The sequence below is a fragment of the Nomascus leucogenys genome, chromosome 12 (genome assembly GCF_006542625.1).
Source record: "Nomascus leucogenys isolate Asia chromosome 12, Asia_NLE_v1, whole genome shotgun sequence".
Lineage (NCBI taxonomy): Eukaryota > Metazoa > Chordata > Mammalia > Primates > Hylobatidae > Nomascus > Nomascus leucogenys.
In genome coordinates, this window is record NC_044392.1 from 22,311,991 (window position 1) to 22,334,516 (window position 22,526).

General features: G+C 40.9%; 1 protein-coding gene across 1 annotated transcript in view; it reads right to left on the reverse strand.

Moving 5' to 3' along the window:
• AXDND1 (axonemal dynein light chain domain containing 1) overlaps window positions 1-22,526 on the reverse strand; it is a 192,567-nt gene that overhangs the window by 111,248 nt on the left and 58,793 nt on the right. The window contains exons 14-15 of the mRNA XM_003258953.2: window positions 21,847-22,001; window positions 20,123-20,198 (exon numbers count right to left, since the gene is read on the reverse strand). Coding sequence (XP_003259001.2) covers window positions 20,123-20,198; window positions 21,847-22,001 — 231 coding nt within the window. The remainder of the gene's footprint in view (window positions 1-20,122; window positions 20,199-21,846; window positions 22,002-22,526) is intronic.

A 22,526-nucleotide genomic window follows, 5' to 3' on the forward strand; every position in this document is an offset into this window, starting at 1 on the left:
TCACAAAGAGTACGTGCTTAATAAATGAGAGCTATTACTATTCCTAAATTGAAGAAGTATGACTTTTTTCTATTTTTTCTATGCATGTCAAAACCTCCAGATAAGAAGTAAAAAAAAAAAAAAAAGTCACTAAACTAGACATGTTGCATATACAACAGGAAATATCTTCAATTCTGAGAATATACTGTTCAAGTCGTTCCTAAAGAAAAGAAAATGGTTTGTTGGGATCTTATGCAATTTCATTAGGGAATGATTTTGATATTCACTTGGAAGTATTTCAATGTCACATATATTTTCCTTTGTCAGACTACTACAACATGATAGTAATTTGATCAATGAAATCTATTTTCCAAGCTCCAAGCCCTAAAGATTATGTTATTAATGTATAAACAAAATGTGGTATATAAATACAATGGGATATTATTCAACCTTGAAAAGAAAGAAAATTCTGACACTTGCTGCAAAATGGATGAACCCTGAGGACATTATGCTGAGGGAAATAAGCCAATCACAAAAGTCAAATACTGTATGATTCCACTTATATGAGATGCCTAGAGTAGTCACATTCATAAACAGAAAGTACAACAAGATTGCCCAGGGGGTAGGGGGAGGCAGAAATAGGGACTTACAGTTTAATGGGTACAGAATGTCAGTTTGGGGAAAAGAAAAAGTCCTGGAAATGAATGGTGGTGATGGTTGCACAACAATATAAATATATTTAGGGCAACTGAACTGTATGCTTAAAAATGATTAAAATGGTAAATTTTGTGTTGTATATATTTTACCGCAATAAAAAAAATGTTATTAATTTTGGAAGTCCAATTTGTCCTTAAAACCAGATATAGGATAGGCACAAACGTTACTTACGTCTGACAGTTAGATAATAGCATTGAACTACCCTCACCTGTAGGGAGCCGAAGGTCCGTGGGACGTGACCAACTCAGCGTTCCACTTGAGGCTATATGATCAAAGAGCAAACTGTTTATCATGAACAAACTCACACTGCGCCTGCCACCAAAAGATTTGCTGAGGAACATCACTCCTTGGCGCTGGGCTCCTTGAAGTTATCTATTGAGAAATCTAGCACCTATTGTTCAAAGGATGCAGTCTCACAAGCCTGCTGTGAACCAAATGGCCCACTGACAATTACCCGACAATCACCCCCGCCTTTCTTGCTATCTCTTTTACCTAATACATTCAGAGGGCTGTGTAAAGCTCAGGGCCCTTGTGCACTAGAGGCAAGGTGCCCCCTGACCCCTTCTTCCAAATATACTCTTTTGTCTCTTGCCTTTTATTCCCACGTTCGTCCCACTTTGTTCAGTCCCCCTAGGTCCGTGCGGGTTACATAGTGGCATCTGAACACAGGACTTCAAGGACGTGAACAAAGAAGGTCTGCTGGAACAGAGGAACTAAAATTGACAAGGCAAACAGCGACCCCAGGATGAGTCCGCCAGCAGCGGATATAAGGTCAGTGCCCTAAAGAGGTACCGAGAGCAGTGCTTTAAAGAAATAATGGGAATGGGAAGTTTTCTGAATCAGGGTAACATGGAGCAGAATTTGTCTGTTGAAGAGAAACATGATGTACAGTTGCTTAAAGTTTTGTTGAAACGAAATGGTCCTCAGGTTAGTTCTCAGACATTGACTAAGCTGCTGCAGGAGGTTATTACACATAACCCATGGTTTCCACAGGCAGGCACTCTTGATGTGGAAAATTGGGATAGAGCAGGAGAAGGATTAAAACAGGCTCATCAAAAAGGTCTTAAAGTTGATTCTTCAGTTTTCTCCACGTGGAGTTTAGTTCGTACTGTACTTCTGCCATTATCTCCTTATTATTCTGCAGGACAGCAGGCTGAATCTAAAAATCTGAAAGAATCTGTTGTCCCACTCACAGCTCCAATTGAAAATAAAAAACAGGAGAGGGAAGATAAAAATTGGCCTATACCGCCTCCTCCAGTTGCAGAAACATCTGTATGGCCTCCTTTGGTAGCAGAAATAGAAACCCCAATACGAATAATTTTACGCTGTGCTGCCATAGCTGGAGAGCCCTTAGGACCTTGTGCTTTTCCTATTTCCATAAGGCCTGATCCAAATAATCCACAGCAGGTTATTCATGAACACACTCCACTAGAGTTTAAGTTGTTGAAGGAATTAAAAGCAAGTGTGGTAAATAATAGCATACAGAGTCCATTCACCTTAAGATTGCTAGAATCTGTGTTTGGTGCTCTGCGTCTTCTACCCTTTGAGGAGAAACACTTGGCGCGAACTTGCTTGTCTGCTAGCGCATATCTGACATGGAATTTAAATTGGCAAGAAATGTGTGCAGACCAGGCTAGACAGAACCGTGCTGCTGGAAATGGAGACATTACAGAGGATATGCTGTTAGGTAATGGCCTTTATTCAGACCTGGAATGTTAAATGGCACTCCCAGATGCTGCTTATCAGCAGTGTGCACAGGCCGCTAAATGTGCCTGGGCCACAATTCCTGAAGAGGGAGTCCCATTACAATCTTTTTTACATACATTTAAGTGTCATAGGAACCCTATGTGCAAGTTCTTGCAAGATTACAAGAGGCAGTGAAGCGTCAGATTCCTCATACCGCGGCTGCAGAAATGCTAACCTTAACTCTAGCTTTTGAGAATGCAAACGCGGATTGGAAATGTGCACTGGCACTGGTGAGGTGTACAAAAAACCTGCGGAATTTTCTCAGAGCTTGTCAGGATGTAGGAACTGAGCTTCATCGCTCTGCAATGTTAGCACAAGCAATGGCTAATTTAGCAGTTGACAAATCTAAAAGGAGCCAAAGGTCAAGCTCTAAAACGGGAAAATGTTATAATTGTGGAAAAACTGGACATTTTAAAAAGGAATGCCGCCATATGTTAGGATAGAAAGGACCTTACAATGCTGTGCCCCACCCAACGGAAAAAACACAGGACTTTATCCTCGCTGTAACAAAGGAAATCACTGGGCCAATCAGTGCCACTCAAAATTCATCAGAATGGCACTCTCCTGCCAGGAAACGAGACAAGGGCCTGGACCCAGGCTCCACACACAATGAGGGTATTCCCAGTCCAGACCTCAACCCCGTTTCAGGGATGGGTTCCCGGAGGCACATTGATTCCCTCACCCCAGGAACACCAGGAAGTGCAGGATTAGATCTACCCGCCAGAGAAAGAATCACATTAGTCAGGGGAGACAAACCTATCAAAGTTCCCACTGGTATTTGGGGACTTTTACAAACAGGATACACGGGACTAATTTTAGGCAAAAGCCGTCTTAACTTGCAAGGCATCACTGTAGTCCCAGGAGTGATTGACTCTAATTATGAAGGAGACATTCAAGTAGTTTTAATGTCACAAGATCTTTGGGTTTTTGAACCAGGAGAATATATTGCTCAATTATTGCTTATTCCCTGCAAATTATACCCTTCTCCACGAAAGGAGAAATGAGAAAATAAAGGGTTTGGGAGTACAACTACATGAGAAATCTATCACAACCAATAGCCTATAATAGACCCACCTGTGTAGTACAAATTAAAGGAAAGAAATTTTATGGGCTTATGGATTCGGGAGCTGATGTATCAGTAATATCTAAAGACAACGGCCCCCATCCTGGTCCTTGCAATTAACTCCTACATCCCTAGTGGGAAAGGAACAGCTCCAAGTCTTCAACAGAGTGCTGAGATTTTACTTTGTCTTGGTCTGGATGGACAGCCATGTACTTTTCAGCCTAATGTTGCAAATATAGCTATCAATTTATGGGGTCGAGACTTACTTATAGCTTGGGATATGAGACTTACAAATGGAAACTTTGATAACCCAGGATTTAAAAGGTTAAAGAACATGGGATATCAGAGTGGAAAAGGTTTAGGAAAATTTATTCAAGGAAATCTTAACCCAATATCAGTAACTGGAAAAACAGAAAAGGGCTAGGATGTCAGGATTTCTGACGGAGGTCATTGATATTTCTTCTCTGCCCACTGCCTTACCATTACTATGGCTCAGTGACAAACGTGTATGGGTGGATCAATGGCCCCTATCTCAGGAGAAGCTGACACAACTTCAACAGCTAGTAAAAGAACAATGGGACACCGGACACATAGAGGAGTCAGCCCCTGGAATTCTCCAGTGTTTATTATTCCAAAAAAGTCCAGAAGATGGCTACTGCTACATGATTTAAGAGCTATTAATGCAAAAATTAAACCTATGGGTGCCTTACAAAAAGGTTTACCATCTCCAGCAGCTATTCCAAAAGACTGGCCTCTTGTAGTAATAGATCTTAAGGACTGTTTCTTTACTATACCCTTACATGAGAAGGATAAGTCTCAATTCGCCTCTGTGTGCCTTCTTTTAATCAAAGAGAACCTGTTTCTCATTATCACTGGAGAGTTTTACCCCAAAGCATGCTTAACAGTCCTACGCTATGTCAGCATTTTGTAGGACAGGCATTAAAGGAGCCTTGGAACATTTCCTACTGCTTACATCATTCATTTTATGGATAATATTCTTTTGGCCACTCCTACAGATCAAATCCTACATCAGTTATTCAGAGAAACAAATCAGGCTTTGACTAAATGGAATCTCAAAATAGCTCCAGAAAAGGTACAAACAACTTCCCTATACCAATACTTAGGAACTATTGTTACGGAGAGACGTGTACGGCCTCAGAAAGTAGTTCTCTGTCAAGACAGGTTACAGACTTTAAATAATTTTCAACAATTAGTAGGAGATATGAATTGGCTACACCCGATGTTAGATATCGCTACCTATCAACTCACATCTTTACCAAACCCTGCAAGGAGATTCTTCTTTAAATTCCCCGCGGCAATTAAGAGGCAGAAGCCGAATTATGGCTTGTAGAGCAAATGTTACAGCAGAGACATGCCTCACAGCTACAAACGCAAAAACCTTTGCTTTTGTTTATTCTTCCTACCCCCGACTCTCCAACAAGACTTTTGGGCCAGTTCATAGACAAGTCTGTAACAGTAATAGAATGGCTCTTTCTACCTAATCAAACAGTCAAAACCTTGCAAGTTTATCTTTCTTTAATTACACAAATTGTGACTATGGGCAGACATAGGTCAATAATGTTTATGGGATATGATCCTGACAAAATTATTGTTCCTTTAGACTCCCAGCAACAAGCCGCAGCTTGGGAAATATCGACTGCCTGGCAAACTGCTTTTGCAGATTTTGTGGGTGCTACAGATAATCACTACCCCTCAGACAAAATTTTACAGTTTTGTAAAATCCACTCTTTCATTCTTCTGTGATTTCTCACCACAAACCTACTCCAGGTGGACAAACTTATTTTACTGATGGCCCTCCCAAAGGTTGTGCCACTATCTGTGGACCAAAACATACTCAAACAATGACCTCTGGGGTTTCAGCTCAACACTCAGAGCCAATTGCAGTCATTCAGGTTTTAGAGCTCACAGCTTCAGATCCTATCAACATTGTCTGTGATTCAGCTTATGCTGTAAATGTAGCCAGTTGCATAGAAACGGCTACAATTAAAAGTACACTAGACCCAGAACTGCTGAATTTAAGACTTCAACAAGTTATTCGCTCTTGTGCAGCTCCTTTTCAGATTTCTCTTATTTGCTCTTACACACAACTTTCTGGGCCACTATCTCTAGGTAATGAGAAGCAGACAAATTGATTGGTTCTGTGTTTCAGCAAGCTCAAGTGTCTCACATGCTGCTGCACCAAAATACTTCTGCCCTTACTCGCATGTTCCATTTATCTCGCAGCCAAGCTAGGGCTGTACTACAAGCCTGTCCTACTTGCCAGCGTGTCTCCCTGGAGCCACACCTATAGAAGGCTGTAACCTACGAGGTTTGACTCCAAGTGAAATTTGGCAAATGGATGTTACACACATGGCAACCTTTGCTAAGCTTAGCTATGTTCATGTGACTATAGACACTTATTCTCATATGCTGCATGCTACATGCCAAACGGATGGGACAGCTGGTCATGTACGATGACATTGTCTGTCATCAATTGCTCACTGGGATACCTGAACAATTAAAACTGACAATGGACCTGCTTATACTAGTATGCTTTTCAAAATTTCTTACAGCTTTGGGCTATAACCCACAAAACAGGAATTTCTTATAATCCTAGAGGACAAGGCATTATAGAGCAGGCACATCAAACATTACAATGCATGTTGAAAAGACAAAAAGGGGGTATAGCAGGCCAACTGCCACCTCAATCAAAACTATATTTAGCTTTATTTAAATTTTTTGACTCCTGGTACAAATGATAAGACTCCAGCAGAAAGACATTGGCAAATGTTAGAGGAAAAGAGGAAAATTTATCCGAAAATGTTATGGAAATCTGCAGAAGAAGGACAATGGAAAGGTCCAGTAGATTTACTGACGTAGGGACAAGGCTATCCTTGTGTTTTTACAGGAGATGGAGAAACCGTGTGGGTGCCCTCAAGGTGCGTGCGGCCATGGAATGGGAGACTGGAGGAACCCAGGGTGGCCAACCATGGGCCCGGTCCCTCCGGTACGAGCCATGAGCCAGCTGAGCCTGAGTGCAAAGATGGAGAGAAGGCTGACAAGGGTCACGACGACATCAACCCTCATAACCTGGGGACAACTCAAGAAAACCATGCAGGAAGCTGAGAAACTACTGGAGCATCAGGGACAGGCAAAAACCCCTGATTCCATATTCTTGGCCATGTTTTCCCTGTACAGAGGCAAAAACATACTGGGCATATGTTCCCAATCCCCCAGCAGTACGACCTATACTTTGGAGTGAAACTCCTCCTGAGATTTGTCATGATCAGGGAGAGTGGGCTCCAGGACCCCTAACTCCCCCTGACATAGAACAGTTAGACTCTCAGAATAATGTCATTAATTATACCCTCCACTGGAAGGACTTCCTTTGTGTATCACTACAAAGACATCGCTCAGCCATAGCTGTCTTACAATTCAAGCTCAAACATGGTTGAGTCACTATGGAAAAATTATGTACTTATTAGGTCTTGGTTCTATTAATGTAACTGGTGTGCTAACCAACCATTCCCAGCCCAGTCGCCCTAATTGTGCTGATTATACAGAATATATTCCATTCAATAGCTCCTACCCGCTTCTGTGGGCCCAGTGTCTTGGTTCACTGGCTAGAAAACAATCTATGGTAACTGGAGACATTGTGGATTGGGGACCTAAAGGTCAATTAGATGGAAAAGATGAAAATCAGAAATCATGGCACAAACTTCGCTGGCATTGGTAGCAAGCTTTTAATGCTTCTTCTTTATACAACACCGAGATCCAATCCCAGTCTTGCTTGGCATGGAGCAGGCTTTAGCCTGCCTTTTCCTCTGGCATTATCTAGAGAGGAAAGGACCAATTCAAGAGATGATATAGAAGGCAGCACTCCCATTTATGAACGGCAACATCCAGGTTGGAATATTATCCAATAATAGCAATGGTAAGCGACACAGTCGCTTTTTTTGGCAGCTAGGAAGGACCAGCTCCAGGTAAACAACACCCAATTGACCTGCAAATCTTGCCAGTTACATCACTGCATTAATCATAGCACATTGCAAACACATAATATCCCTACTTTTAGGTTTTTGGTTTTTAGATCGCATCCCTGGGCTGTGGATTCCTGTTAATCTGTCTGAGCCTTGGGCTGCCACACCTGCTTTGCATTTTGTGACACTTCTTTTTTTTTTTTTTTTTTTTTTTTTTTTTAATTATACTTTAGGGTTTTAGGGTACATGTGCACAATGTGCAGGTTTGTTACATATGTATCCATGTGCCATGTTGATTTCCTGCACCCATTAACTCGTCATTTAGCATTAGGTGTATCTCCTAATGCTGTCCCTCCCCCCTCCCCCCACCCCACAACAGTCCCCGGAGTGTGATGTTCCCCTTCCTGTGTCCATGAGTTCTCATTGTTCAATTCCCACCTATGAGAGAGAACATGCGGTGTTTGGTTTTTTGTCCTTGCGATAGTTTACTGAGAATGATGTTTTCCAGTTTCATCCATGTCCCTACAAAGGACACGAACTCATCATTTTTTATGGCTGCATAGTATTCCATGGTGTATATGTGCCACATTTTCTTAATCCAGTCTATCGTTGTTGGACATTTGGGTTGGTTCCAACTCTTTGCTATTGTGAATAGTGCCACAATAAACATACGTGTGCATGTGTCTTTATAGCAGCATGATTTAAAGTCCTTTGGGTATATACCCAGTAGTGGGATGGCTGGGTCAAATGGTATTTCTAGTTCTAGATCCCTGAGGAATCGCCACACTGACTTCCACAATGGTTGAACTAGTTTACAGTCCCACCAACAGTGTAAAAGTGTTCCTATTTCTCCACATCCTCTCCAGCACCTGTTGTTTCCTGATTTTTTAATGATGGCCATTCTAACTGGTGTGAGATGGTATCTCACTGTGGTTTTGATTTGCATTTCTCTGATGGCCAGTGATGATGAGCATTTCTTCATGTGTTTTCTGGCTGCATAAATGTCTTCTTTTGAGAAGTGTCTGTTCATGTCCTCTGCCCACTTTTTGATGGGGTTGTTTGTTTTTTTCTTGTAAATTTGTTTGAGTTCATTATAGATTCTGGATATTAGCCCTTTGTCAGATGAGTAGGTTGCAAAAATTTTCTCCCATTCTGTAGGTTGCCTGTTCATTCTGATGATAGTTTCTTTTGCTGTGCAGAAGCTCTTTAGTTTAATGAGATCCCATTTGTCGATTTTGGCTTTTGTTGCCATTGCTTTTGGTGTTTTAGACATGAAGTCCTTTCCCACGCCTATGTCCTGAATGGTATTGCCTAGGTTTTCTTGTAGGATTTTAATGGTTTTAGGTCTAACATTTAAGTCTTTAATCCATCTTGAATTAATTTTTGTATAAGGTGTAAGGAAGGGATCCAGTTTCAGCTTTCTACATATGGCTAGCCAGTTTTCCCAGCACCATTTATTAAATAGGGAATCCTTTCCCCATTTCTTGTTTTTGTCGGGTTTGTCAAAGATCAGATAGTTGTAGCTATGCGGCATCATTTCTGAGGGCTCTGTTCTGTTCCATTGATCTATATCTCTGTTGTGGTACCAGTACCATGCTGTTTTGGTTACTGTAGCCTTGTAGTATAGTTTAAAGTCAGGTAGCGTGATGCCTCCAGCTTTGTTCTTTTGGCTTAGGATTGACTTGGCGATGTGGGCTCTTTTTTGGTTCCATATGAACTTTAAAGTAGTTTTTTCCAATTCTGTGAAGAAAGTCATTGGTAGCTTGATGGGGATGGCATTGAATCTATAAATTACCTTGGGCAGTATGGCCATTTTCACGATATTGATTCTTCCAACCCATGAGCATGGAATGTTCTTCCATTTGTTTGTATCCTCTTTTATTTCATTGAGCAGTGGTTTGTAGTTCTCCTTGAAGAGGTCCTTCACATCCCTTGTAAGTTGGATTCCTAGGTATTTTATTCTCTTTGAAGCAATTGTGAATGGGAGTTCACTCATGATTTGGCTCTCTGTTTGTCTGTTATTGGTGTACAAGAATGCTTGTGATTTTTGTACATTAATTTTGTATCCTGAGACTTTGCTGAAGTTGCTAATCAGCTTAAGGAGATTTTGGGCTGAGACAATGGGGTTTTCTAGATATACAATCATGTCATCTGCAAACAGGGACAATTTGACTTCCTCTTTTCCTAATTGAATACCTTTTATTTCCTTCTCCTGCCTGATTGCTCTGGCCAGAACTTCCAGCACTATGTTGAACAGGAGCGGTGAGAGAGGGCATCCCTGTCTTGTGCCAGTTTTCAGAGGGAATGCTTCCAGTTTTTGCCCATTCAGTATGATATTGGCTGTGGGTTTGTCGTAGATAGCTCTTATTATTTTGAGATACGTCCCATCAATACCTAATTTATTGAGAGTTATTAGCATGAAGGGTTGTTGAATTTTGTCAAAGGCCTTTTCTGCATCTATTGAGATAATCATGTGGTTTTTGTCTTTGGTTCTGTTTATATGTTGGATTACATTTATTGATTTGCGTATGTTGAACCAGCCTTGCATCCCAGGGATGAAGCCCACTTGATCATGGTGGATAAGCTTTTTGATGTGCTGCTGGATTCGGTTTGCCAGTATTTTATTGAGGATTTTTGCATCAATGTTCATCAAGGATATTGGTCTGAAATTCTCTTTTTTGGTTATGTCTCTGCCAGGTTTTGGTATCAGGACGATGCTGGCTTCATAAAATGTGTTAGGGAGGATTCCCTCTTTTTCTATCGATTGGAATAGTTTCAGAAGGAATGGTACCAGTTCCTCCTTGTACCTCTGGTAGAATTCGGCTGTGAATCCATCAGGTCCTGGACTCTTTTTGGTTGGTAAGCTATTGATTATTGCCACAATTTCAGAACCTGTTATTGGTCTATTCAGAGATTCAACTTCTTCCTGGTTTAGTCTTGGGAGGGTGTATTTGTCGAGGAATTTATCCATTTCTTCTAGATTTTCTAGTTTATTTGCATAGAGGTGTTTGTAGTATTCTCTGATGGTAGATTGTATTTCTGTGGGATCGGTGGTGATATCCCCTTTTTCGTTTTTTATTGCATCTATTTGATTCTTCTCTCTTTTCTTCTTTATTAGTCTTGCTAGCGGTCCATCAATTTTGTTGATCTTTTCAAAAAACCAGCTCCTGGATTCATTAATTTTTTGAAGGGTTTTTTGTGTCTGTATTTCCTTCAGTTCTGCTCTGATTTTAGTTATTTCTAGCCTTCTGCTAGCTTTTGAATGTGTTTGCTCTTGCTTTTCTAGTTCTTTTAATTGCGATGTTAGGGAGTCAATTTTGGATCTTTCCTGCTTTCTCTTGTGGGCATTTAGTGCTATAAATTTCCCTCTACACACTGCTTTGAATGTGTCCCAGAGATTCTGGTATGTTGTGTCTTTGTTCTCATTGGTTTCAAAGAACATCTTTATTTCTGCCTTCATTTCATTATGTACCCAATAGTCATTCAGGAGCAGGTTGTTCAGTTTCCATGTAGTTGAGCGGTTTTGAGTGAGTTTCTTAATCCTGAGTTCTAGTTTGATTGCACTGTGGTCTGAGAGACAGTTTGTTATAATTTCTGTTCTTTTACATTTGCTGAGGAGAGCTTTACTTCCAACTATGTGGTCAATTTTGGAATAGGTGTGGTGTGGTGCTGAAAAAAATGTATATTCTGTTGACTTGGGGTGGAGAGTTCTGTAGATGTCTATTAGGTCCACTTTATGTAGAGCTGAGTTCAATTCCTGGATATCCTTGTTAACTTTCTGTCTCGTTGATCTGTCTAATGCTGACAGTGGGGTGTTAAAATCTCCCATTATTATTGTGTGGGAGTTTAAGTCCCTTAGTAGGTCACTCAGGACTTGCTTTATGAATCTGGGTGCTCCTGTGTTGGGTGCATATATATTTAGGATAGTTAGCTCTTCTTGTTGAATTGATCCCTTTACCATTATGTAATGGCCTTCTTTGTCTCTTTTGATCTTTGTTGGTTTAAAGTCTATTTTATCAGAGACTAGGATTGCAACCCCTGCCTTTTTTTGTTTTCCAGTTGCTTGATAGATCTTCCTCCATCCCTTTATTTTGAGTCTATGTGTGTCTCTGCACGTGAGATGGGTTTCCTGAATACAGCACACTGATGGGTCCTGACTCCTTATCCAGTTTGCCAGTCTGTGTCTTTTGATTGGAGCATTTAGCCCATTTACATTTAACGTTAATATTGTTATGTGTGAATCTGATCCTGTCATTATGATGTTAGTTGGTTATTTTGCTCGTTAGTTGCTATAGTTTCTTCCTAGTCTCGATGGTCTTTACAATTTGGCATGTTTTTGCAGTGGCTGGTACCGGTTGTTCCTTTCCATGTTTAGTGCTTCCTTCAGGAGCTCTTTTAGGGCAGGCCTGGTGGTGACAAAATCACTCAGCGTTTGCTTGTCTGTAAAGTGTTTTATTTCTCCTTCACTTATGAAGCTTAGTTTGGCGGGATAGGAGATTCTGGGTTGAAAATTCTTTTCTTTAAGAATGTTGAATATCGGCCCCCACTCTCTTCTGGCTTGTAGAGTTTCTGCTGAGAGATCAGCTGTTAGTCTGATGGGCTTCCCTTTGTGGGTAACCCGACCTTTCTCTCTGGCTGCCCTTAACATTTTTTCTTTCATTTCAACTTTGGTGAATCTGACAATTATGTGTCTTGGAGTTGCCCTTCTCGAGGAGTATCTTTGTGGCATTCTCTGTATTTCCTGAATCTGAATGCTGGCCTGCCTTGCTAGATTGGGGAAGTTCTCCTGGATAATATCTTGCAGAGTGTTTTCCAACTTGGTTCCATTCTCCCCATCATTTTCAGGTACACCAATCAGACGTAGGTTTGGTCTTTTCACATAGTCCCAAATTTCTTGGAGGCTTTGTTCATTTCTTTTTATCCTTTTTTCTCTAAACTTCCCTTCTCTCTTCATTTCATTCATTTCATCTTCCATCAGCGATACCCTTTCTTCCAGTTGATCGCATCTGCTACTGAGGCTTCTGCAATCTTCGCGTAGTTCTCGAAACTTGGCTTTCAGCTCCATCGGCTCCTTGAAGCCCTTCTCTCCATTGGTTATTCTAGTTATCCATTCTTCTAATTTTTTTTCAAAGTTTTTAACTTCTTTGCTGTTGTTTTGAATTTCCTCTCGTAGCTCAGAGTAGTTTGATCGTCTGAAGCCTTCTTCTCTCAACTCATCAAAGTCATCCTCCATCCAGCTTTGTTCCGTTGCTAGTGAGGAACTGCGTTCCTTTGGAGGAGGAGAGGTGCTCTGTTTTTTAGAGTTTCCAGTTTTTTTGGTCTGTTTTTTCCCCATCTTTGTGGTTTTATCTACTTTTTGTCTTTGATGATGGTGATGTACAGATGGGTTTTTGGTGTGGATGTCCTTTCTGTTTGTTAGTTTTCCTTCTACCAGACAGGACCCTCAGCTGCAGGTCTTTTGGAGTTTACTAGAGGTGCACTCCAGACCCTGTTTGGCTGGGTGTCAGCAGCGGTGGCTGCAGAACAGCGGATTTTCGTGAGACCACAAATTCAGCTGTCTGATAGTTCCTCTGAAAGTTTTGTCTCAGAGAAGTACTGGGTTGAATGAGGTGTCAGTCTGTCCCTACTGGGGGGGTGCCTCCCAGTTAGGCTGCTCAGGGGTGAGGGACCCACTTTAGGAGGCAGTCTGACCGTTCTCAGATCGCCAGCTGCGTGCTGGGAGAACCACTACTCTCTTCAAAGCTGTCAGTCAGACAGGGACATTTAAGTCTGTGGAAGTTCTTGCAGAGTTTTTGTTTGTCTGTGCCCTGCCCCCAGAGGTGGAGCCTACAGAGGCAGGCAGGCCTCCTTGAGCTGTGGTGGGCTCCACCCAGTTCGAGCTTCCTGGCTGCTTTGTTTACCTAAGCAAGCCTGGGCAATGGCGGGCGCCCCTCCCCCAGCCTCGCTGCCGCCTCGCAGCTTGATCTCAGACTGCTGTGCTAGCAATTAGCGAGACTCCGTGGGCATAGGACCCTCCGAGCCAGGTGCGGGACACAATCTCCTAGTGTGCCGTTTTCCAGGCCCGTTGGAAAAGCGCAGTATTAGGATGGGACTGATCCGATATTCCAGGTGCCGTCTGCTTCCCCTTTCTTTGACTAGGAAAGGGAACTCCCTGACCCCTTGCGCTTCCCGAGTGAGTCAATGCCTCGCCCTGCTTCGGCTCACGCACAGTGCGCTTCACCGACTGTCCTGCACCCACTGTTAGGCACTCCCTAGTGAGATGAAACCAGTACCTCAAGCAGAAATGCAGAAATCACCCGTCTTCTGTGTCGCTGGGGCTGGGAGCTGGAGACCGGAGCTGTTCCTATTCGGCCATCTTGGCTCCACCCCGCATTTTGTGACACTTCTAACTCAGCTTACTCATCGTGTCTGTAGAGCCTTAAGCATAATTTTTGCTATTGTTTCCTTGGTCACACTAATAACTTCTGTTGTGATGTCCTCTGTAGCTTTGCATAATTCTATTCAAAGAGCATAGTACCTGAAGAACTGGATGCACACAGCCGACCAAGCGTGGCTACTCCAGAATAAAATTAACACTGAGTTACAAACTGAAGTGGTAATGTTAAAATCCACGGTCCTATGGTTAGGGGAACAAGTACAAAGCTTGCAGTTGCAGCAGCAAATGCATTGTCATTTTAATTACACTCATATTTGTGTAACCAACTTAGGATATAACCAAAGTGAGTATCCGTGGGAACTTGTGAAAGCTGATTTGCCGGGAGCTTTCACATCCAACATCACCTTTGTTTTATTTTTATGTATGTATGTATGTATGTATGTATGTATGTATGTATGTATTTTTGAGATGGAGTCTCACTCTGTCGCCCAGGCTGGAGTGCAGTGGCACGATCTTGGCTCACTGCAACCTCAGCCTCTCAGGTTCAAGCAATTCTCCAGCCTCAGCATCCTGAGTAGCTGGGATTATAGTCACCTGCCACCACACCTGGCTAATTTTTGTATTTTTAGTAGACACAGGGTTTCACCATACTGGTCAGGCTGGTCTTGAACTCCTGACCTGAGGTGATCCACCCACCTTGGCCTCCCAAAGTGCTGGGATTACAGGCATGAGCCACAATGCCCGGCCATCACCTTTAATATTGGTGAATTGCAAAACAAAATTCTTGATTTAAATAGGCAAACTCAAGAATTTCAGCCTTCTTTTGAAGACTGGACTGAATTCCAGCAAGGCCTGGAGAGCCTCAACCCTTGGACCTATCTAAAGCACCACCTTAACATATTATATGTAGTTCTTGGAATAATGTTGTTTTGTCTCTGTCTTCTGTTCATAATCTGTAAAATCGGATGGACCACCAATTGGAAAATGAGAGCTGCCCAGCCTGGCCTTACATTCTTTCAATTAATACATAAACAGAAAGGGGGATATGTAGGGAGCCAAAGGCCTGTGGGACGTGACCAACTCAGCATTCCACTGGCGGCTATATGATCAAACAGCAAACTTTATCATGAATGCAGGATGTGAGCAAACTCACACTGCGCCTGCCACCAAAAGGTTTGCTGAGGGACATCACTCCCTGGTGCTGGGCTCCTTGAAGTTATCTACTGAGAAATCTAGCACCTATTGTTCAAAGGATGCAGTCTCGCAAGCCTGCTGTGGACCAAATGGCCCACTGACAATTACCTGACAATCACCTGCCCCCTTTCTCGCTATCTCTTTTGCCTAATAAATACAGAGGGCTTTGTAAAGCTCAGGGCCCTTGTCCACTAGAGGCAAGGTGCCCCCGACCCCTTCTTCCAAATATACTTTTGTCTCTTTTATTCCCGCATTTGCCCCCCTTTGTTCAGTCCCCCTAGGTCCATGCGGATTACACTCACTGCCACCCAAGGAGATTTTCCTAATTTCTTCCCTTTTTTTTTTTTTCAGTGAGTGTCTATTTTATAGATGAAGAAGACATATGTTGGGAGAAACAAAGCTTTACAATGTAATATACAGTAGAGCTGTCATTTTAAGCTACACATGAAAGCAAAAGTTACTAATCCTTACCCTGCATAAGCAAATATATATTCAAAGAAGAAAAAAGTGTAAAGCTGATATCTACCAAGCTTTTTGTGTTCAACGTAAAAAATTTTTTTTTTTTTTTTTACTTTAAGTTTGGGGATACATGTGCAGAACGTGCAGGTTTGTTACACAGGTATATGTGTGCCATCGTGGTTTGCTGCACCTATCAGCTCATCATGTAGGTTTTAAGCCAAGCATGCATTAGCTATTTGTCCTGATGCCCTCCCTCCCCTTGCCCCTACACCCTCCAACAGGCTCCAGGGTGTGGTTTTTCCCCTTCCTGTGTCCATGTGTGCTCATTGTTCAACTCCCAGTTATGAGTGAGAACATGCAGTGTTTTGTTTTCTGTTCCTGTGTTAGTTTGCTGAGGATGATGGCTTCCAGCTTCATCCATGTCCCTGCAAAGGACATGATCTCATTCCTTTCTATGGCTGCATGGTATTCCATGGTGTATATGTACCACATTTTCTTTATCCAGTCTACCATTGATGGGCATTGGGTTGGTTCCATGTCTTTGTTGTTGTAAATAGTGCTGCAGTAAACATACATGTGCATGTGTCTTTACAGTATAATGATTTATCTTCCTTTGGGTATATATCCAGTAATAGGATTGCTGTCAAATGGTATGTCTAGTTCTAGATCCTTGAGGCATCACTACATTGTCTTCCACAATGGTTGAACCAATTTACATTCCCACCAACAATGTAAAGGCATTCCCATTTCTCCACAGCCTCACCAGCATCTATTGGTTCTTGACTTTTTAATAATCACTATTCTGACTGGCATGAGATGTATCTCATTGTGGTTTTGATTTGCATTTCTCTAATTATCAGTGATGTTGAGCTTTTTTTCATGTTTGTTGGCTGCATAAATGTCTTCTGTTGAGAAATGTCTGTTCATATTCTTTGCCCACTTTTTGATGGGGTTGTTCATTTTTTTCTTGTAAATTTCTTTAAGTTCCTCATAGATTCTGGATATTAGACCTCTGTCAGATGGATAGATTGCAAAACTTTTCTCCCATTCTGTAGGCTGCCTGTTCACTCTGATGATAGTTTCTTTTGCCATGCAGAAGGTCTTTAGTTTAATTATATCCCATTTGTCAATTTTGGTTTTTGTTGCAATTGCTTTTGGCATTTTCATCATGAAATCTTTGCCCATGCCTATGTCCTGAATGGTATTGCCTAGATTTTCTTCTAGGGTTTTTATTGTTTGGGATTTTAAAGTCTTTAATCCATCTTGAGTAAATTTTTATATAAGATGTAAGTAAGGGGTCAAGTTTCAGCTTTCTGCATATGACTAGCCTGTTTCCATTTATTAAACAGGGAGTCTTTTCCCCATTGCATGTTTTTGTCAGGTTGGTCAAAGATCAGATGGTTGTAGATGTGTGGTGTTATTTCTCAGGTCTCTGTTTTATTCCATTGGTCTATATGTCTGTTTTGGTACCAGTACCATGCTGTTTTGGTTACTGTCATCTTGTAGCATAGTTTGGAGTCAGGTAGCATGATGCCTCCAGCTTTGTTCTTTTTCTTAGGATTGTCTTAGCTATATGGGCTCTTTTTTGGTTCCATATGAAATTTAAAGTAGTTTTTTCTAATTCTGTGAAGAATGTCAATGCTAATTTGATGGGAATAACACTGAATCTATAAATTACTTTGGGCAGTATGGCCATTTTTGCAATATTGATTTTTCCTATCCATGAGGATGGAATGTTTTTCCATTTGAGTTATCTCTTATTTCCTTGGGCAGTGTTTTGTAGTTCTCCTTGAAAAGGTCCTTCGCATCCCTTATTGGCTGTATTCCTAGGTATTTTATTCTCTTTTTAGCAGTTATGAATGGGAGTTAATCCATGATTTGGCTCTCTGCTTGTATATTGTTGGCATATAGAAATGCTTGTGATTTTTGCACATTGATTTTGTTTCCTGTGATTTTGCTAAAGCTGCTTATCAGCTTAAGGAGTTTTGGGGCTGAGACGATGGGGTTTTCTAAACATAGAATCATGTCATCTGCAAACAGAGATAATTTGACCTCCACCCTTCCTATTTGAATACTCTTTATTTCTTTATCTTGCCTGATTGCCCTGGCCAGAACTTCCAATACTATGTTGAATAGGAGAGGTGAGAGGGTACCCTTGTCTTTTCAAAGGGAATGCTTCCAGATTTTGCCCATTCAGTATGATATTGACTGTGGTTTTGTCATAAATAGCTCTTATTATTTTGAGATATGTTCTATCAATACCTAGTTTATTGAGAGTTTTTAACATAAAGGGATGTTGAATTTTGTGAAAGGCCTTTTCTGTATCTATTGAGATAACCATGTGGGTTTTGTCATTGGTTCTGTTTATGTGATAGATTACATTTATTGATTTGTGTATGTTGAACCAGCCTTGCATCCCAGGGATAAAGCCGACTTGATCATGGTGGATAAGCTTTTTGATGTGCCGCTGGATTCGGTTTGCCAGCATTTTATTGAGGATTTTCACATTGATGTTCATCAGGGATACTGGCCTGAAGTTTTCTTTTTTTGTTGTGTCTCTGCCAGGTTTTGGTATCAGGATGATGCTGGCCTCATTAAATGAGTTAGGGAGGAGTCCCTCCTTTTCAATTGTTTGGAATAGTTTCAGAAGAAATGGTAACAGCTCCTCTTTGTACCTCTGGTAGAATTTGGCTGTGAATCTGTGTGGTCCTTGGCTTTTTTTGGTTGGTAGGTTATTAATTACCAAGCAAATGGAAAGCAAAAAAAGCAGGGGTTGCAATACTAGTCTCTGACAAAATAGACCTTAAACCAACAAAGATCAAAAAAGACAAAGAAGGGCATTACATAATGGTAAAGGGATCAATTCAAGGAAAGAGCTAACTATCCTAAATATGTATGCACCCAACACAGAAGCACCCAGATTCATAAAACAAGTTCTTAGAGACCTACAAAGAGACTTAGACTCCCACAATAGTAGTGGGAGACTTTAACACCCCACTGTCAATATTAGACAGATTGATGAGACAGAAAATTAACAAGGATATTCTGGACTTGAACTCAGCTCTGGATCAAGTAGACCTAATAGACATCTACAGAACTCTCAAGCCCAAATCAACAAATCTTCTCAGTGCCACATGGCACTTATTCTAAAATCATTCACATAATTGGAAGTAAAACACGCCTCAGAAAATGCAAAAGAACTGAAATCATAACAAACAGTCTCCCAGACCACAGTGCAATCAAATTAGAACTCAGGATTAAGAAACTCACTCAAAACCATACAACTGCATGGAAATTGAACAACCTGCTCCTGAATGACTCCTGGGTAATAATGAAATTAAGGCAGAAATCAAGAAGTTCTTTGAAACCAATGAGAACAAAGAGACAACATACCAGAATATCTGGGACACAGCTAAACCAGTGTTAAGATGGAAATTTATAGCACTAAATGCCCACATCAGAAAACTAGAAGGATCTCAAATCAACACCCTAACATCACAATTAGAATAACTGGAGAAGCAAAAGCAAACAAATCCAAAAGCTAGCAGAAGGCAAGAAATAACTAAGATCAGAGCAGAACTGAGGGACATAGAGACATGAAAAACCCTTCAAAGAATCAAAGAATCCAGGAGCTATTTTTTTTTTGAAAAAGTTAACAAAATAGACCACTAGCTAGACTAATAAGAGAGAAGAATCGAACAGACACAATAAAAAATGATAAAGGAGAAATCACTGACCCCACAGAAATACAAACTACCATCAGAGAATACTATATATAAACACCTCTATGCAAATAAACTAGAAAATCTAGAAGAAATGGATAAATTCCTGGACACATCACCCTCCCAAGACGAAACCAGGAAGAAGTCGAATCCCTGAACAGACCAATAACAAATTTCTGATTTCTTTTCTAGCAGTCTAACTTAATTTGACCCAAAAATCTGAAATAGAACTGAGAATATTTAAGCATATTTTTAAAAGTCCCAGAGCACTTGCTTTTTTCCTTGTTGTTCATAAAACTTAACATTGCATTTTTTTTTTTTTTTTGAGACGGAGTCTCACTCTGTTGCCCAGGGTGGAGTGCAGTGGTGCAATCTCGGCTCAATGCAACCTGTGACTCCTTGGTTCAAGTGATTTTCCTGCCTCAGCCTCTGAGTAGCTGGGATTACAGGCATGAGCCACTGTGCCCGGCCCCTAATATGGCATTTTTAAAGAATGAGATGTGGTCGGGCATGGTGACTCACACCTGTAATCTCAACACTTTGGGAGGCCAAGGTGGGCGGATCACTTCAGATCAGGAGTTCAAGACCATCTTGGCCAACATGGTGAAACCTTGTATCTACTACAAATACAAAAATTAGCCAGGCGTGGTGGCACATGCCTGTAATCCTAGCTACTTGGGAGGCTGAGGCAGGAGAATCGCTTGAACTCAGGAGGTGGAGGTTGTAGTGAACCAAGATCACACTACTGCGCTCCAGCCTGGGCGACAGTGAGTAAGACAATGTCTCAAAAAAAAAAAAAAGATGAGATGTGACTCAGTTGTAGGTCAGGAATGCCAAGTTTACAACCAGCACTTTGATTGCCAAGCTCTTTATTAAAAAGTCTTACCTTCTGCCACTGTTTGAAGTCTAAAAGAACTGAATCAAATATATTTCTGTTATTAGGGGATAAAATGTCTTTTTCACTGAAAGAAGAAAAAAGAGAGAAACGTCTCAGAACAAGGCACAAACAAAATCATCAGTTCATACACTAAAGACTAAACAACTAACATATTTCTCCTCAATAATTCTGAAGCATGCCTTCCAGGTCCAGCCCCTCTCCCCACAGGTATTTATCATTAAATTTGTAAACATAAATTCAGATTCTATTCAGACCTGAGCAATCAAGTGACAGGGCCATGGGCCACAAGAGTATTTTTTTTAAAGGGTGGTCTCTTGAGTCTTGAGAATTAAAAACCAGATCGTTATCAGAAGAAGATCTGTTGAATGCAGCTGTCAAAGCAATATATAAACAGAAAGAAAGCCTTTACAGTAATTAAGACTCAAGATTTAAGCCAGGAATCCCAACTTCTGGTAGAAAACAATTTCCTTTAATGGCTCTGAAGTCTCACAAGGTGAAAGCTATTGATAAATAAGGTTCTGAAGCTAAAGAGACAAGAACTATGGCCACCTGTGCATGCCTCCCACCTAAGAATCAACAAACAATAGAAATCGGTACACGGCAGGAGCAGCCAGCTTGGAGACATACCAGCTTCAGCTTCCAGAACTTCCAAATCTACTACTGGGGAAACCTTTAAGGGGGTATGAAAAACTGAAACCATTATTCTCAATTTGAAATGGAAATGGTACCTAACAGACAAAGCATCTTAAAATTAAAAACAAAAAACAAAAAAAAAACCTTAGAAATCATCTAGTCCAGGCCTCAACAGACAAAGCATCTTAAAGTTAAAAAACAACAACACAACAACAACAAACAAACAAAAACCTTAGAAATCGTCTAGTCCAGGCTGGGCATGGTAGCTCATGCCTGTAATCCCAGCACTTTGGGAGGCCTAGGTGGGTGGATCTCCTAAGGCTGGGAGTTAGAGATCAGCCTGAAAAAACCCTGTCTGTACTAAAAATACAAAAATTAGCTGGGTGTGGTGGCACATGCCTGTAATCCCAGCTACTTGGGAGGCTGAGGTGGGAGAATCGCTTGAACCCAGGAGATGGAGGTAGCAGTGAGCCAAGACTGCACCACTGCACTCCAGCTTGGGTGACAGAATGAGACCCAGTCTCAAAAAAAAAAATTAAATTAAAAAAAAGAAATCTAGTCCAGACTGCATCCAAAGTATAGATTCCCACTAACCTTGGCTGTGATTTAGCCACCTGACCTCAACTTAACTACTTTATTAGCAGCTTCTTTCATTGTCAGATTTCCCTAATCATTGCAAAGTATGATATCCAATCAAAACCATCTCCCTCCAACTGTCACCCATTGGTTTTACGTCTCTGCATATGATTTGCAGATGGATCCAAATACTCAAGTTTGCCAAAGTAATGAAATAAGTTGGCTTTATTTCAAAAAGAGAGAAAAGAAAAAGAACTGGACTCAAATGGGGACAACAGCAGTTGAGCAGGGGGATCGGGATGGACTAGAGAGATACTTAGCACTAGAAACCACACGACTATTCAAGGTTGTTAGCAGGATTGTGCCTTCATAGGGACTGCTCCCCAAAATCAATGTTAGAGTGATTACAAGGTAAAAGACAGAAGGAGGAACAGAGAGAATTTGACTGAGTTATCAGACATGATATAAGTATTATCAGAAAAACAAGATTCTTGGTGACTCACTTGAAGAATTCCTGCCATTTGATAAGCCCATCCTTAACAATTTTCAGTGTCTCGCTTGTAGACTCTTCCATTTGTTCTACCTCTTGTTTAAATTTATTCACTAAGTTTCTCCATTTTTGTGTCAACTTCTGCAACAGTGCAAGGTCTTCAGTGTCCTAGATAAAATGCATAGAATCAAATAATATATTCATTTATGTATATAACAAAGTCATTAACATATACCAGGCCATTATTAATACTGTAATACTAGAGAAATTCATAGAAAATTGATTAAAAGTTGAAAAGTTACACTATTACACTGTTCATTTGGTGATGAATTTTCCATGGTACATAAAGTATTAAGAGACAAGGTTTTTTTTTCCTTTGCAACATGAACCCAATGTTTCCATAGGACTTTCACAGGGGCAGTGTGGTGTGCTAGACAGAACAGGAACCAAGAAGCCAAACCAAACCAAATGTGAATTGTAGCTATTACTGGCTGTGTCACCTTGGGCAATGTTATCTAATCTATTTGGGATTAATTTTTATTATCCATAAAGACCCTAATATCTATCTCACAGAATTGTCTTAAGGGTTAAATGAAATGACTAGTGTAAATGTTTTGACTCGGTAGAAACATGCTAAATGCCCTTCTTTTCTATCTAGTGTGCTCACTGAATTTTCCCATGAAATTGATAATG